Below are 18,323 nucleotides of genomic sequence, written 5' to 3'. Positions count from 1 at the left end.
GCTGGGTTAAGAGAGCAAAGAGGTTAATAAATATTTTCAATAATATAGAAGATCAACATCATCTGCCTTTTTACAAAGCCACATTTGAGGCAACAATGGAGAAAAAATTTAAATCATAATATTTTTCAAGGTTGGAAAGAAGGAGGACAAAATCATAATATGAGTGAAGAGGAAAATGTCATAGACCTATCCTCCCAGCACTTGCAGTCTATCACTTGGTCAGATCTAAAGCACACTTTATTCTCTATATCAGGTCAGAGAGTCACAGGAGGTAAGACTTCACTATCTAAATTATGTTTGCTTTCAACTTCTTATAATCCAAAGTCATGCATTCATCATTCTCACATCTTTCAAGAATATAAATTAATTGTGTAATCATATTTTGTAGATAGTCGTCTAAAATATATAAAATATAAAATTCAAAAAAATAAAAAATATCATAAGTGGAATAATTTTTAAAATAAAAAATGAAAATTTTTAAATTTTCAAAAAAGTGCCCTTGTTGCTGCAAATTTTGTATCATTTGAATGATTTTTGCTTAGAAGTCTTTGCATTTATGAGAAGTCCATATGCACTTTATCCAACTCCTTGCATCATTAGCACTAGTCATCTTTCTTCCTTTATTATAATGAGGAAGCTTGAAAGTAAAACCCTTTATAAGACAAAAACAAAAAATGAATAAGCTTGTAGTGAAATAGAATGATAAATCTCTTTGTGAAGCCTAAAAATAGCAAATAATAAATCATGTATGTTCATGTTGACTCGCATATTCTATGGTTTAAGATCACAATGATCCACTTAGAGGAAAAACTCTTCAAGCTGAAAGATGATAAGACTACCTTTTGTTTTATCTTTACTTCTCATCTCCTTCTTTGGCCAATCTTGTGGACTTATCTATCTTATACTCTGGTACCTTTAGCTCCTAAGTCATGTTTTCAACATCCTTGAAAAGGATTAAGTTGGTTATATAAATATATAATGCAAAACCTACCATTCAAGCCTTACCCTAGAGCATTTTTTTAATTTTATGAAGCGGAGCATCGAGAAAAAAAAGCTCAAAAAAATGGGAAAATGTCAAAAGTAAAAAAAAGAAAAAGAAAAGCGACATTATTTAAAGAAATGAACACTCCAAAGATTTTAGTGCTTCCTTTATAATCAAAGATTTCATGCAAGAGATGCCCTGGATCCTCTATCCACTTTATTTTCTTTGAACCTCACGTTCAAGGATAACGTATCCAACTTCCTTTGTTAACCCTTTTGAGCCTCGTGATACCCAAAGTTTAAAGAAAAAAAATCTATTTACTTCCAAAAAAATACCATCGCTTACCATTGTTATTATAATTATTCAAAGTTCAATAACCCATGTCTTATTATTTCTTTCAAAGTCTTTGAAAAATGGTTGGCCATTTAGAAATATTCAATATAGATAAGTTTGATGCAAGCCTTGGAATGAGAAGACTAAAGTGCATGAGAATGGAAAGTCTCAAACTTTTATGTGCTTAGAACACTCATTTTCGGGCCTACATGATCAAGGAATCTTACTCATTGTTAGGTTTCTATATCAGTAGGTGTAAATTCTATCATGGTCAAAATAGAGTGAAATTAAATCTAAGATTTTTATAGTTCATGCACAGATGAGTTGTTTACAGTTAAAAAACCTAGGTCCAATCTCAATTCAAATCAGGGAGAAATAAACCGTTAATTGAAATTGGTTTTTTGTTCACAGAACAGACTTGTTCGGTTTAGCTTTACCGAATATCCATCAATGAATTTACAGAATGAAATAAATTCTATAAATTATATTGTAATTAGTTGGGTGTGTCTAATAAAATCTTCAAAAGAAATCAAGTCTAAACTTTATCCTAGTTGAGAACTAAAATTCATTCACTACCAGCAGTTCTTGATCTTGGACAGATTGTGTTCTAAAAATTTTAGTTTCTAGGATATTTCACGATTTTTAATTCATAAACCATAATGAATTTGTGCACAAGATTTTTATTGTGTATTATTCATTATAACATACATAAAAATATTAGTCATAAACATGGAACAACTTTAGAGAAATAAAATCAACAAAAATATGCAGTCATTATAAATTTTTTGTCAAAAAAAAAATTTGTTATGACTTGCAATGGTTGTATCTCCTAATCTAGACCTCAAAGGAACCCAATTTTTTTTAGGATTGTTCCTATATGTCTGAAACATTTTTCTAAAATTTGAAAATTTTTGGATTCATAGTTTTGGAAAATCATGCATTTATTTGAGACTGATTTAAATAGAAATCACAAGACATAATACACTTTTAACAAGCATATAATTAAATACATGTTTTACATAAAAAATGCAATAAACATGTATTCCGTGAATTTTAATCAATATCAACATATCATACACATGCATTTACACATCCTAGCATGCTATAATTACAAAGGTTAAATTCGTAACATGCAAGATCCAATGTATTTTTATATAAGAATCTATTTTTTCTCAAAAGAGACGTTCAAACACCAAAAATGATTTTATAATAAAGATTTTGGATTTTAAAGCATTCATATGCATGGAATGACATATGCAACCTAAATCCAAATCCATACGTGTTGTTCATACATAAATGTCATGCTAAACCATACTTCTGAATTAATCTAAACCATTTTTCTCAAGAAGATATCCAAAAACCCAAAACAAATCAATTTTTACATAAAGAGATTTGATATTAATTCATACTTACACATCCAATATCATATTTAACATGAATTTGATATATTACATACAGTTTATGCATAAATATAAATTTACACCATCAAAAATGTTTTTAAGAAAATAGATACTTTAGTTTCTTCAAAACTGATTTTTCGCCAAAAATTGTTTAGAGCTTTGATCCATTATAATCAATATTATATCAGTCATATGTATTATACATGACTGATATATGCATTTTAATATGCATATGTGGTCTTCATGCATATGTATATTGACACTATGAATACATATTGTTAGTATGCCCCTATCTTAAAAGCTAAAAATGAAAAACCGAAACCAAAATTTCAATAGGCTGCACCACCAATTAAAGAACCACACTAGCTTTCAGACATTCAAGAGACTCTAAGGGGGCATGGAATATAGGGAGGAAGACAAGAGAGAAGGGAGAGAAAAAATAGAGAGAACGATGAGGGGGGGGGGGGGGCATGAATAGGGACTTTTATAGGCTTGTCCACATGGGTTTTTCAATCACTTGTGGCTCCATCCTAAAAGATATGAGAGAGAAGGGGCTTCCAAGAAATTCCTAATAGAATTCCTCTCTCAATAAGGAAGATACAACCCAAGTTGGTTTCCTTGACATAGGAGATTTTATTTTATTTTTTTACTATTAGTTACCTAATTAAATAAGGAAAGTAGGAGTGGACATCCCGCCTCCTTGGATTCTTTCTTTGGTTGAGTTCATTCCATAATAGATTTTCAAGGAATTAGGAGGGCCCCACCTAAGGAGCGTCCCACCCTAGGTATCTTTAATTACTAAAAAATATGAAATCTCCTAATTAATTAGCCTACATTTTAAATTAGGAAACTAATTGAAAGTTTGATTTAAGATAAAGTAGAGATTTCTGGGATATTAGAAAATAAGTAAGTACAATCTTTTGCCAAATAGGATGGGCTCACGGGGTGGGGGGTGGGGGGGGGAATCCCACCCTTGAGATAATTCTTGCTTAACTTAATATATTTAATTATTAAATTTCAAATCCCATTTAAATTCTTAATTTAATATCCAATTACATTTTTAAATTTAATCCATATCCAAATTTGATCCAATTTATTTAGATCAAGTCCATATCCCAGTCTAAATCCAAATTAACCTCTAAATCATAAATTCACATTTAATCTAAATTCCAATTCAATTCAAAATTCAAATTTGTGTTGAATTAAATTTAATTCTAATTTTAAATCCACGTTGAATTAAATCTTGATTAAAATTCAAATTCACTTGATATTCAAATTCGAATTGACACTCCATTTAAATTATAATTGCACCTAAATTGAGACATAAAATTTATATTTTAATTATTTAATATTTACGTAAATTTTGCATTTATTACATGAGAAGGAGGTCGATGACCTGCTGAAGATCCTTTCTCCGTCTTCCTCTGTACTCCATGCTCTGGATGAACTCATGGATTTGATTGATCTTTCCAAGTGGATTCAATGATGAGCTTGGAATGGGAAGGAAGGTCCTTAATGATCCTAACCCAATGAGCGTATCCTCTCTCCCTGGCATTCACATTTGAGATGAAACATCCTACTGAAATGAAAATTCCATGGTGATCAAGCATAGTAAAGCCGATCTTCCACCTATTCCTGAAGGAACTGGAGATATTGATCATCAGTCATTCATTAGGGGGAGGATGCCATCTACCATCACAGTGCCATTGACGGGCGATAGGATGGGTAGAGTTTTTACAGATGAGCAGGATGTATTCTCTGATTGCTCTGCTACACCGATGAGTAATGAGAGGACCCTCCATTCATAGGTTCTCAAACAATATGGCATTTCACAATTGCCACAGCTTCCAAATGGCAATCTGAAAGCCCACTAACCAAGCCTGATTAATTTGCTTCTGTTTGAAACGATGCTGGCTCCATCGTTGAAGGAAGCGAGAGACAGATCTTGATGGTAAAGACCATCGATTGAACCTCCTACAGATGAGTTTCTATACCTGTTGTGTAGCTGTACATGAAATAAACAGATGGGGATGTGTTTCTGCATGCATTTTATAGAAAACACAGATATTGGCCAGAGAAAAGCCAAGCCGCTGAAGACGATCCTGATTAAGGAGGCGGCCCTCCATTGCAAGATGCAAGGTGATTTCAGCCCAAGGATGATGACCCTTGCACCAAATCGACTTCGTGATATTGAGCTTGGGATGGTGTTTGCGGATTATCTGCCAAGCTTTGAGGGTCTCCAAAGTGGGGGATTTGACCAGCATCAGCACGTCGTCCCTGTCAGGACTTAACAGATTGATTGATAACTGAATATCGTAGGAAGATAGAGCTTGATGGATTTTGGGGGGAATATCCATCTCCTGAAGGTTGTCGTTGGGGAGACCGTCTGCCACAGAGATAGGATGAAGGAACTGAACGAATGGTCGTGAAATGGGCATATCTAGGAATTCAATCAAGGCCTTGGGCCCCCGCCCACGGATCTAGCCAGAATTTTGTTTTGTGGCCATTCCCTATACGCCATGATAGGCCTTCCTTAATGCTATGGAGACTGTTCACAATGCTTCTCCATCCGTGTGACCCTCTGTCAATGAGTTTAGGAACCCAAATAGAAGATCTACTCTGCTAAGGTATTTGTTCTTGCACCATATGAACCCATGGATTAGGATTTGACTGCAACACCGACCATCCCTGCTTAGCTAGACACCCCAGGTTATGCTCGAACAACGGTTTAATTCCCAGGGTTCCCACTTCCTTCTGACGACAAACCTTCTCCCAAGAAAGAAAATGGAAATGATGATGCAACGAAGAATCATGTCACAGAAAGGTCTTCATGAACTTTTCTATATTCTGAATAACTGAAGAAGGGAGTAAGAAGCAAGACATCGAATAATAGGAAACGAAGCAAGGACAGATTTAATCAAGATTAATCTCTCGGCCATGGAGAGGACCCGATTGCTCCAACTTTCCAATCTACTACGAAATTTGACCAGCAGTGGATCACACATGGATATTTTAAGCTTCCCTTTAAATAAAGGTAGGACTAGATACTTGATCGGAAGAGAAGCTTGCGACCATCCATAAATCTGGTCTATATATCTCAAACGAAAGGGATAAATTAAAAGGGATGTATAAAGATTTCCCTAAAGATTTCCCTAGACTAACAGATAATCTTGAGGCACTTTCGAATGCCTGTAAAATCGATAAAAAATTACCAATCTGCAAAGAGAGAGTGAGGCCATATGAATTCTTTGATCATTGCTGGGGAAATAAAACCCTCACTTTTCGCTTGAAGAAGTCGTCTGCTAAGTCTATCCATCACCAAAAGGGATCACCTATACCCCTACTGCTTTTCAACATCGGTAGTTCGCCATTGATTAACACCGCAAAGGAAGGAGTCGAGATGCACTGCATAATTCGTTGAACCCATGAATCGGCGAACCCAAATCTTCTCAAGGTATCTTGCAAAAAAACCCAATCTACGAGATCGTAAGCCTTCACAAGATCCGTTTTAAACAAAACTGACAGGATCCTACTATGAGCCATAGAATCCACCAACTTGTGAGCTAACAGGATGCGCTCCTGTATGCTCCGACCTTTTAAAAAAGCTCTTTGATTTTCATAAATAATGAGGGAACATTCGAGAAACCATTATTTTTGGTAACGATCTTGTGCAGAAAATTACACAAACTAATGGGTCTGAATTTAGAAAAGGAGTGGACACCTTTCTCTTTGGAATAAGGATAATATGGGTAATGTTGATGTGAGAGAGCACCCATATTAGCATGGCTCTCGTTGTCAATGGTCGGATGAGGGCCGGATGGTGCCAAAACCAAATTTAAATCTGAAATACAAAAAGTATATTTGAATCCTAATATGGATCTAAAGCATATCCGATCAGGTAGGGTTGAATGTAGATCCCAAATACATGTGATAAAGATGCATCCAGTAAGAAAAGGCTAAAAAAAAAGCATTTTACATGTTAAAAACATAATCAGGACAGATTTTGATCAGAATCCAAATTGGATTCAACAAATTAGAATGACCTGAATCCAAAAATAATCCAAGTAAGCAAATCCATATCTGATCCAAATGCACATTTGCGACTTGTTTTAAAGAACCGGGTCCAAAAATAATTTGTAGGATTCAGATCGAATACCCGGATTATGTTCGATCCGTTTGAACCCCTGTTTTAGACGTTAAATACGGATAATACCTCTAAGTTTCTAAACAACAAGTTCAAAATTCAAAACAGAGAGATCTGACCGTTGGAGCTCATCCCTCTAGATACTCACGAGGCCCATTTCCGCCTAACAGCTAGCCATTCCTCAACGAAACCTCGATCCCGAGAAACATGCTCAGAGAATGACCCACGGAACGACCCCTGCGCGCAGTTCCTGATGGGTTTCTGAGACACACTGCCCTCCAACCACAACCCCTCGGAAGAATACCCTCACAACCATGAGACGGCACGGATGGCAGCTCCCTCTTCACCCACTTCAGGTCAAACTCTCTGTTCCTCCGTGTACTGCCAAATCTGAAACCCCAACTCTGATAATCCCCTTTTTCTGTTTGTTTTTCAGATAGCGGGAATTGCAATTTACAGTTTTCTGGTAGTTTCCTTCTACACCTTCTTAGGCCTCTTCGTCGGAAACAGGGTAGCCGTAAACACCATCCTTACCCTCTTCTCTTTCGCGGTATGTGCCAACTACGCCATTCTTTTGTATCCCTCCCAGGTTCTGTTATTTTCTTTCAATCTGAGCTACACATTTCGATTCGGGTCCTGAATCGCCGGTTTCTTGTAGGCATTTTCAGTAATGGTGCTCTACATAAGGTGCACAGCGATTGATCCTTCCGACCAGACTCATCGGAAGAGAATACGAACAAAGAATAGCGCATTTTCGAAGCTGAATTATAGATATCTCCTGGTTCAGATCGTATTGAGGTTCATTAGGAGGGTGGAGAAGAAGGTCCTGAGGGGATGTATAAAGAGAAATTACATGGATACATGGACATCTTCTGTCCAGATAGAGCCGTTATTGCCATTTCCACTCGTTGACAAGGATGATGCAGTTTCACCCGATCTGAAATATGAAGACATCTCTTACTGCTCCTTCTGCGACTTTGAGGTAAGCGGAAGCATCCGTGTTATATTACTAGCAGACAAGTTATCCTATAAATTCTGTTTTGTTTCTAAGATTGGATTTTTACATTTGTTTTGGGATCGGATGGTTACTTTATTTAAAACACTAGTTCCTCCATATTATTCCAAACTCATTAGTTCTGCTAGATTCAATTATGCAACTGTAATGCTGTTGCAAAAGTGACCAACCATCTCCTGGTTTCAGTGAAATGAAAGGAATTGAATTTTCTTGTCTGGTGATCTCTTAGGCATGATCTAGAATCGTAAAAACAAAATACTTAAGGATTGACCTTAAAATAGATTATAAAGCAGAAAATTTTATTTGAGAATATGGATTTTTTTTTGTAAACAATAAAACAGAGAACATGACAAGAGAAAGAGACACTGATATTTACATGGTTCGGTGCTGGGGTCACCTACATCCATGGCAAGATTTACCACACTCACTCAACGTGTGGGTTCTTTTAGAATAACCGATAGCGATATATATACAAGAGTTTACAAAAAAAGGAGATTTACTTCAACATTTTTCTAAATCTCCTTTTGTTAAGATCTTTTCCTTCTAAACCAGAAACGTTATGTTTCCTAGATCTTACCGTGATTTGGCTGTTGCTGTAGATAATTTCCTGATTTACAGGACTCTCTTCTCTCATCTTCAGCTTTCTTTTGATAATCCTTATTGTGCACACCATTTGATTTCTTACTATTATCATGCCCCCTCAAACTTGCGGTGGGGTGAAACCATAACCCAAGTTTGCTACGAAGACGATCGAAATCTGATCGAGGGAGAGCTTTAGTTGGAATATCAGCAACTTGTTCCGATGAGTGTACAGACTTGGTAATTAGATTGCCTCGAGCAACTATCTCTCATACAAAATGAAAATCAATTTCAACATGTTTCATTTGAGTGTGAAAAGCAAGTTTGATAGTAACTTGAAGGGCAGACAGATTATCACAAAATAGTATAGGTGGTTCGGCAAGAAAAACACCAGTATCACGAAGTATAAAAGACAACCATGTGAGTTCAGTAGCGGTGGATGACATGGCTTTGTACTCTGCTTCAACACTTGCCATGGCCACTGTGTGTTGATTCTTGGCACTCCAGGATATACAGTTGGCTCCTAAAAGTGTGCAAAAACCTGTAGTAGATCGCCGAGTAATTGGACATCCTACCCGGTCAGCATCAGAAAAAGCATATAATTTAAGAGACATTTTAGAAAGCAATCTGATGCCATAATCTAATGTTCCATGCACATATCTTAAAATCCTTTTAAGTGAAATATAGTAGGATTTTGCATAAATTGACTAACATAATTTATAAATGAATTATTGGGTCGTGTAAATGTCAAGTATTGTAATCCCCCAACAAGACTTCTATAAAGGGTACTATCTTAAAACATTTGTTCACTTTCTTTTGTAGGCCACATATTGGAAACCATGGGAGTAGAGACAGGTTTAGCTCCAACATTTGCGCTCTATCGAAAAGAGCATAGGCATAACATTTCTGATTAAGAAATAAACCTGCAGAAAATTGATGGACTTCGATTCCCAAAAAGTAATGAAGATAACCCAAGTCCTTCATTGCAAATTCATGGCTAACCTCTTCAACAAATTTTTGTAACATAGAAAGATTACTGCCAATAAGAATGATGTCATCCACATAAAGCAAAAGAAGCATGGTCATGCCATTACTCTGATAGATAAACAAGGAGGAGTCCGCTACACTGGAATAAAACCCCATAGTAAATAAAAAGGTCTCAACCCTATCATACCAAGCCCGTGGGGCTTATTTTAATCCATACAATGCTTTATTCAATTTACACACATAATCTGGTTTGTGTTTATCGCGGTACCCAAGATGTTACAACAACAACAACTACGCCTTCATCCCAAAACAATTGGGGTCGGCGATATGAACCAACAAAGAAAATCATTATGGGTCTTCCACATGAATCCTTCTCCTCCATTCATTTCTATCCAATGCCATGTCCTCGGTGAGGTCGGCGATATGAACCAACAAAGAAAATCCAGGATGTTGATTAATAAAAACTTCTTAAGTTAAGAATCCATGTAAAAGTGCATTTTTTACATCCAACTGTCTAATATCTCAGTTATGAGAAGGAGCAATAGTTATCACGATACGAATAGTTGCAGGCTTTATGACTGGAGAAAAAGTCTCCAAAAATCAATCCCAGGGATTTGGCTAAACTCTTTAGCCACTAACCGAGCTTTAAGTTGCTCTAAGTTACCATCACTCTTTAATTTAGTCTTGTAAACCCATCTACTTTCAATAACATTCATGGTCGTGGTCCGGGGAACTAAGACCCATGTGTCATTTTGATGCAAAGCTTTGAGTTCTTCTTCCATGGCTTGACACCATCTAGGATTCTTTAAGGCTTCAGTCAAACTTTTTGGTTCTAAGGGAACTGACACGGCCAAAAAATATTTCAGATTTGGCTTTACAATTCCTTCTTTAGATTGAGTAAGAACATTGAGAGTATTAGGCTGAATTTCAGTACTTGGATTGTCAAGCTGCACGTTTTGGTCTATATATTGGGGTTGAGTCTCAACACCCTCTCTATGAGAACTTGTCTCATTGTCACTAGGATTGGAAGTGTTGTCTTGAACATTAGGCTGAATATATTCTTGATCACCAGAATTTGAAGAGATGATTTGATTTTCATTAATCAAATTTGAAGGATTCTCTTGAAAACTATCAAACTACCAATTATCTGTAGGAGGTTCAACTATGTTATTCGGACAATGGCAACTATTGGAATAAAGAAAACTGACCAACTCTTCATTAGACACTATGGATGAAAAAAGTTTTTCAGGTTGCCGATATGGGAAGGCATTCTCATCAAACACCATATGCCTCGAAACAAATACACGAACAGAAGGAGGATACAAACAGTGGTACCCTTTATGAAACTCATTGTATCCTAAGCAAACAAATGGCAATGATCGTGGTCCAAATTTATTTTTGTTGTACTCCCTGATATATGGAAAGCATCGACAACCAAAGGATCTTAAGCAAGAATAATCTAGTTCCTTCATTAGGAGAAGTTCAAAAGGAGATTTCATATTGAGAGTGAGTGATGGTAATCAATTGATCAACCAAACTGCAGTCAAGAAGGATTCTACCCAAAACCGGACAGGGAGGTTGTTGTGAAAAATCATAGTCAATCCCAATTCAGTTATGGAACGATGTTTGCGCTCAGCCATTCCATTTTGTTCAGGTGTCTTAGGACACGCCTTCATATGCCTAATGCCTTTGCCTTTAAAAAAAAATCAACTCTTTGATGTTTAACTCTCCCCCTTCGTCCATTTGAAAAATCTTGATTTTCTTTTCAAATTGAGTAAGAATCAAATTATAGAACTCAGTAAATTTTATTGAGATCAAATTTGGCCTTCATAGGATAAAACCAAGTAAAATGTGAATATTCATCAACTAGCATAAAAGCTCAAATTTTGAACTGAAGATATGGGCGCTAGCTCCCACAAGTCACAATGAATCTTGCCAAATGGTTCAGAGCAATGTTTATCAATTGAAAGAAAAGGTAACCTACTCATTTTGCCCATTTGATAGCTTGGGCGATTATAAGCTAATTGCCTTTGTGAAGTTATCTTAATTCGTCTATGCTTCGCCAAGAAATCTATCAACTGCATATTAGGATGACCGAGCCTTGAGTGCCACACGTCCTTATTGACTGATCTGAAACAAGAAGAATAAAAAACTTGCTTATTTTCTAAGGTGACAATACTATTGTCTGTCACCACCACCTTGTTGTTGATCTTTTCCTTTACCAAAAAACCATTAGCCAAAAACTCAAAAGAATACATGTCAGAAGTCAATTGACTAACTGAAATTAAATTCTTCTTAATCTCAGGAACAACAAGAACATTTTCCAGTTTTAAGCATTGATTTTCAACATTCAAATTTGCAGTATCGGTATGAATAATTTCAAGAGTAGAACCATCACCAATCATATTTTTTTCTGGACCATAATATCTATTAAGATTAACGAGTTTACCTGAGTCCAAGGTGATATGAGTAGTAGCTTCTGTGTCCAGGAACCAAGCATTATCTTGTCCATCTGACACCTTCAGGGTAGCAAGAGCTTGTGGGGTATCTTCTGCTTGAAACGCCTAATTAAATCGATGCCAAAAATTGATCGCACTATGATTCAACTTATTACAGATTTGGCAAACCATTCCTTTCTCCTTATTTTGATTTTGATTTGAACCTTGGTCATTGTTTTTGGGACCTAATTGATTGCCCCGATTAACGGTTTGCCCAGTTTGGGTAAACTCGTGGCCCTTGGAATTAAATTGCTGCTATTTTTTATTTGGATATCGATATTTTTGGTATTCAGTATTTTGTCCCACAAAAGCAACGTGATGACTAATACCATCATTAGCATGAAGATCATGTCTGGTCTAATGACTTTGCAACAAACCAACTACTCGCTCATATGAAGGTATCAGTGGTTTCAACATCATTGTTACAAACGATTCATAGCCAGATCCAAGTCCATTTAGCAGCCAAAACACTTTAGTGTCATCATCCATTGACTTGCCTATACCTGCAAGTTCATCGCATACATTCTTAAAAAAATATATATATTCAACCATTGATAATTCATTTTTGCGATAAAGTTGCAATTTTTGGACCAAGAGGAACTCATTCTCTTTAGAGACATGAGCAAACGAGGTTGTCAAGGCATTTCATACCTATTAAGACGTTTGAAGACCCACGACAATGCCAAGCACTTCTTCAACGAGGGTCCCAGTTATCCACCCACGCAACAAACGATCAGATTTCTTCCATGCTACATACTCTAGATTAGGAACGGTGTTGCTGATTTGGATATTCGGAGGGGATATTCACCATCAAGAAAACCCACCATATCTTAACTCTCAATGAGACCAAGAAGCTGAGTGCCATAGTAGAAAATTGTTACCACACTCACTCAATGTGTGGGTTCTCTTAGAATAACCGATATATATACAAGAGTTTACAAAAATAGGAGATTTACTTCAACATTTTTCTAAAACTCCTTTTGTTAAGATCTTATCCTTCTAAACTGGAAACATTACGTTTCCTAGATCTTAGCTCAACGTGATTTGGTTGTTGTTGTAGATAGTTTCCTGATTTACATGACTCTCTTCTCTCATCTTCAGCTTTCTTTTGATAATCCTTATCATGCACACCATTTGATTTCTGACTATTATCTTGACTCTCAATGAGGCCAAGAAGCTGAGTTTGCCACCGTAGAAAATTGTTGTGATTGAGCTTGAGTGTCACAAAGTTGGTGACATTCAAATTGAACGGATATGGATACTTGATTGAATTTGTCGATTATGCAGCCATGACGAAGAGTGAACCAGACATGCACAAAGAGAGGAAATGAGAAGCTCACCAGACACTTTTCTCTGATACCATGTAAACAATAAAACAGAGAACAGGACGAGAATGAGACACTGATATTTACGTGGTTCGATGTTGGGGTCACCTACATTCATGGCAAGATTTACCGCACTCACTCAACGTGTGGGTTCTCTTAGAATAATTGATATATATACAAGAGTTTTAAAAAATAGGAGATTTTTCTTCAACATTTTTCTAAAACTCCTTTTGTTAAGATCTTATCCTTCTAAACTGGAAACATTACCTTTCCTAGATCTTAGCTCAATGTGATTTGGCTGTTGCTGTAGATAGTTTCCTGATTTACAACTCTCTTCTCTCGTCTTCAGCTTTCTTTTGATAATCCTTATCGTGCACACCATTTGATTTCTGACTATTATCATTTTTGTCCACCATCCACCTATGGATGTTGATTCCTTTTGTGAAGGGTGGGAACCCTAGGAAAAGTGAGGATTGTGGAATTTATTAAAAACCACATGTGGAGCAATTTTAGGAGGCAAGAGGAAAGTATCCCAGACTGTGAACAGGATAACAGGATAGATGGCAAACTGAGTAATCTTAGCCACTTTTTTACCAACATTATTCTGGTAGGAAGTAAGCAAAATATCTAGTTTGCAACAGGAGAAATTGGTTGATCCCTAAGAAGTTACTAAAACTTGCCAAGGTTTCAGTTTTTGATGAATAGCAAAAACTAATCATTTTTTTTGTAAAGAAGCATTAAATGCCTTTCACTGAACATTTGATTTTTTGTTCTCCCAGAAAACCTTCCAATCATGCCTCTTACTGAAACATGGAAGTATTATTTAACACCCTTTGAGGCCATTGTTAAGAGAAGAAAAGGAATACTTACATGATTTGAGCAACTTTTACTTCGTCAAAAGAAATCATGTATATTTATTTTGGCGTCTCAATGATATATTGCTAAACTTTCTCTAGAAAATATGTTTGATAAGATTGTGCTAAAGATAATACAATTTCTAAATTAACTAGATCAATTTTTATGAATATGTGGAAGATATAATGATTTCTAAATTGAAATTTGCAGGTTAAAAAACACAGCAAGCATTGCAGGAGTTGTGATCGTTGTGTCGATGGATTTGATCACCATTGCAGGGTTAGAAATCAAACCAAGTTTCAAATGAACTGTTCTCCTTTTCTGCTAGTTCGTGAATCAGTCAAATGCTTATATACTGACAATAATTGATTAGCTATAATTGCAGTGGCTGAACAACTGTATTGGAAAGAGGAACTACACCACCTTCATCCTCCTAATGATATTTGTTCTGTTAATGGTCAGTGCTCCTACCAGCCACTTTGTCGACTAGCCTGCAAAGTTCATAGCTGCTTGCTTTAACTGATTTTGAGCCTGTAACTTCTAAATTTTACAGCTAGCAATTGAAGGAGGTGTAGGGATTGTGGTATTTATATGTTGCTTTGCAGACAGAAAGGGCACCATGCAGGGTTTGGCGCTGAGACTTCATACCAAGTTTCCAATTTGGGTCCTTGCAACCATTTCTGTATGCATATATTCCTGTGACAAATTTGGATATTATTGGTCAAATAAATGAGACCAGTTGATTCAACAGATTTATTATACTGAAGAGTTAATGAACTCACATTAACTCCATGCAGGCCTGCTTAACTGTAATTGCGGCATACAGTTCTGTAGCACTGGGGCAGCTCTTCTTCTTTCATGTGGTTCTTATTCGAAAGGTACAACTTTGATCAGTAGGCTGTGGGTGAAATTATCATTTATAGTCATCCTGTAATTCCTTCATAAAAAAGTGATTCCATGGCCTGATAAATGTAATGAAACAAGAACAAGAATAATGTAGTTCCTCCTATGGGCTTAGAAGAACACAACCAAATTACAAAGGACCACTTATGGGTCAATCACATAAACACATACAATCAACCCATCAAGGAGCAAGAACACACATAAAATATAAATCTTTGTGTTGAGAAAATGCTTGAGAAAGCATACCTTTACAAGGGGGGAGAGCTCCCCTATTTATACACACAATGAGGCCTATAGGGCCATTGGGACACTCCCCAACGGCTAGAAATAGAGCCACTCGGGAGGTCCCAACGACTCTATGGGCTGGATTACATTTAAGCCCTCAAACAAAAATATAAAAACCTATTCTAAAAAGAATAATAAAAAAGACTGTTGTGCTCCTAATGGGCACAACCTACTACATGATTGTGAAAAGACAAAAATACCCCTAATGGGTATTTGCCTATTACAATGAGTCAAGCATACATATTAATATATATATAGAGAGAGATAGATATGTATATATGCATATCTTAACTCATAGTGCTACAATCGAGAGTTTGTCAAGGAAGAAATGAAACCTGAGTAACGAAAGTGCTTTGGTGAAGAAGTCCGACAATTGATACTCGGATGGTACATATGGCAAAGTAATGTTCTTTTCAAGAATTCTTCTCTGATGTAACGACAATCCATTTTGATGTGTTTGGTTCTCTCATGAAAAGTATAATTGACAGTGATATAAACTGCACTTTTGTTGTCACAACATAATCTTGAGGATTCTACTACGTGAACACCCAAGTCTTCTAGTAATTTCTTCAACCAAACCAACTCAGAACTACGGCTGCCATAGCTTGGTATTCTGCTTCGGTAGAGGACAAAGACACCTTTTGTTGCTTGCATTTCCATGAAATCAATGAATCCCCTACAAAAGCAAAAACACCCGTAGTTGAGCGTCGATCATTCACATTCCCTCCCCAATTAGAGTCAGAATATACAATAACCTCTAACGGAGAAGAAGATGACAAAAATAAACTGTAATTAATAATATTTCTGATATATCTAATAAACTATAATTAAGCAGGCCTGGGGAGGTCCCAACGACTCTATGGGTTGGATTACATTTAACCCCTCAAATAAAAATATAAAAACCTATTCTAAAAAGAATAATAAAAAAAGACTGTTGTGCCTAATGGGCACAACCTATTACATGACTGTGAAAAGACAAAAATACCCCTAATAGTTTTTTGCCTATTACAATGTGCCAACCATACATATTAATATATATAGAGAGAGAGAGAGAGATTTGCATATCTTAACAATAAAAATCACCGAAGAATAGTTTTAAAGCAGTCAGAAATGTTTGTTCAACCTGGAGTAACAAGTAATGCAAATTACTGTTCTTGTTGCTTGCATTTCCACGAAATCAATGAATCCCCTACAAAAGCAAAAACACCCGTAGTTGAGCGTTGATCATTCACATTCCCTCCCCAATTAGAGTCAGAATATACAATAACTTCTAACGGAGAAGAAGATGACAAAAATAAACTATAATTAATAATATTTCTGATATATCTAATAAACTATAATTAAGCAGGCCTGGGGAGGTCCCAACGACTCTATGGGTTGGATTACATTTAACCCCTCAAACAAAAATATAAAAACCTATTCTAAAAAGAATAACAAAAAAAGACTGTTGTGCCTAATGGGCACAACCTATTACATGACTGTGAAAAGACAAAAATACCCCTAATGGGTTTTTGCCTATTACAATGAGCCAGCCATACATATTAATATATATATATATATATATATATATATATATATATATATATGTGTACAAATATAGATTTGCATATCTTAACAATAAAAATCACCGAAGAATAGTTTTAAAGCAGTCAGAAATGTTTGTTCAACCTGGAGTAACAAGTAATGCAAATTACTGTTCTTGATTCACATGATTTTTTTGTAACTAAACCCCCTTTCGCTGTTATTATGATAATGGGTGGATTAATTACTTTTTCTATGGATATGGTGTTTTGAGTTATCTTAAAACCCCTTGACTGATCACCTTTTTCTCTGGCATGTCTCCATTCCGAAATGCAGGGAATGAGAACATATGATTACATTCTGGCAATGAAGCAGGAAAGTGAAAGGATTGACATATCCGATGATTCAGATTTTTCATCTGATGAGAGTATCGATCTCAATACTCCTGAGAAAACTAGCTTTGCTTCAAGGTTCACGTGGGGAGGATGTACCACAAGCTCTGTATGTTTCAAATATGATTTCACAGTTTACTGGTTTTCTTATTTTTATAGTTAACTGAATTTCATTTCAATGCAATCACAGAGCAACAGAATGTCAACAAAACTAAACAAAGGAATGAATAATAACCCAAGCCCAAAAACCAATTTCAGAGTGACAATTGATCCATGGAAACTGATAAAGATGAGCAAAGAAAAGGCCTTAATGGCAGCTGAGAAGGCCCGAGAAAGAATTAGGAAACAAATGCCAGTCCATCCTGAGATGGGAAAAGGATATGAGTTAGATAGACCAGCATCGTTAAAACCACTTCCCTTGGAGCAAAAGAGCGGGCCATTGATGAACCAAGAAAGGAAGGCCTGTCCTGCAACTGACCCGGTCATTACCAGAGTTTGGTTGCCGAGTTCACCAGTAAGATCAAGTCCAATAAGGCGGTTTCCAAGTTCTCCAACTGTGTTTTCCAGCAGTCCAAGTACACTTCTGGTGTCTTGCCGGCAAAGTCCCTTGGACTCCCCGCGAGTTTACAAGAGCAACTTTGATTTGAAGCTCACGGAGGTGTCTGTGGAGCTGGAGACTTATATCTCTAAACAGGTCTTAAGTTCAGTATTGAAGAAAGGAAGGGGAGAGGAGTCACCCATGTAACTAGCCATTAAATACTATCCTTTCTACTGTTTCTCACTCTGAGAGAACAACTTGCTTGGTAAATTATGGTTTCTTACACACATAGGCAAGTGCACCCTCTCTCTCTCTCAACTCAAGGCTTTTGAGTCTAGCTTCCTTTGGCAACATTTAATGGTGAGAGTTATATTGACATACATCCTGCTAGCACTTCTATTAGCTGACTGGCACTCCTCTTCATTGCCTACTCTTTGAGACCGAATCTTGGGACCAGCTGCAAAAGGGGTATACCTCCAGTAATATAAAAGAATGTTTGGTATTCTTTTCACAGTTTCGTATAGATGATAAGGAATGTGAGTAAATCATGGCACTTGTGTTTGTAA

The 18,323-nt window shown here is 36.3% G+C and overlaps 1 protein-coding gene across 1 annotated transcript; it reads left to right on the top strand.

The window, feature by feature from the left end:
• The first annotated feature begins 7,173 nt into the window (after positions 1–7,173).
• Positions 7,174–17,964, top strand: LOC149817609 (protein S-acyltransferase 18-like). The gene is made up of 10 exons (XM_089985464.1): positions 7,174–7,215; positions 7,296–7,409; positions 7,518–7,841; positions 14,329–14,397; positions 14,504–14,575; positions 14,672–14,800; positions 14,916–14,996; positions 17,164–17,328; positions 17,410–17,574; positions 17,605–17,964. The coding sequence occupies exons 1-10, from the start codon at positions 7,174–7,176 to the stop codon at positions 17,962–17,964; spliced, it is 1,521 nt and encodes a 506-aa protein (XP_089841590.1).
• The last annotated feature ends 359 nt before the right edge of the window (positions 17,965–18,323 follow it).

This window comes from Nuphar pumila, chromosome 13, assembly GCF_984573655.1.
Source record: "Nuphar pumila chromosome 13, dmNupPumi1.hap1.1, whole genome shotgun sequence".
Taxonomy (NCBI): Eukaryota; Viridiplantae; Streptophyta; class Magnoliopsida; order Nymphaeales; family Nymphaeaceae; genus Nuphar; species Nuphar pumila.
This window is presented reverse-complemented; position numbering and strand designations above follow the sequence as displayed.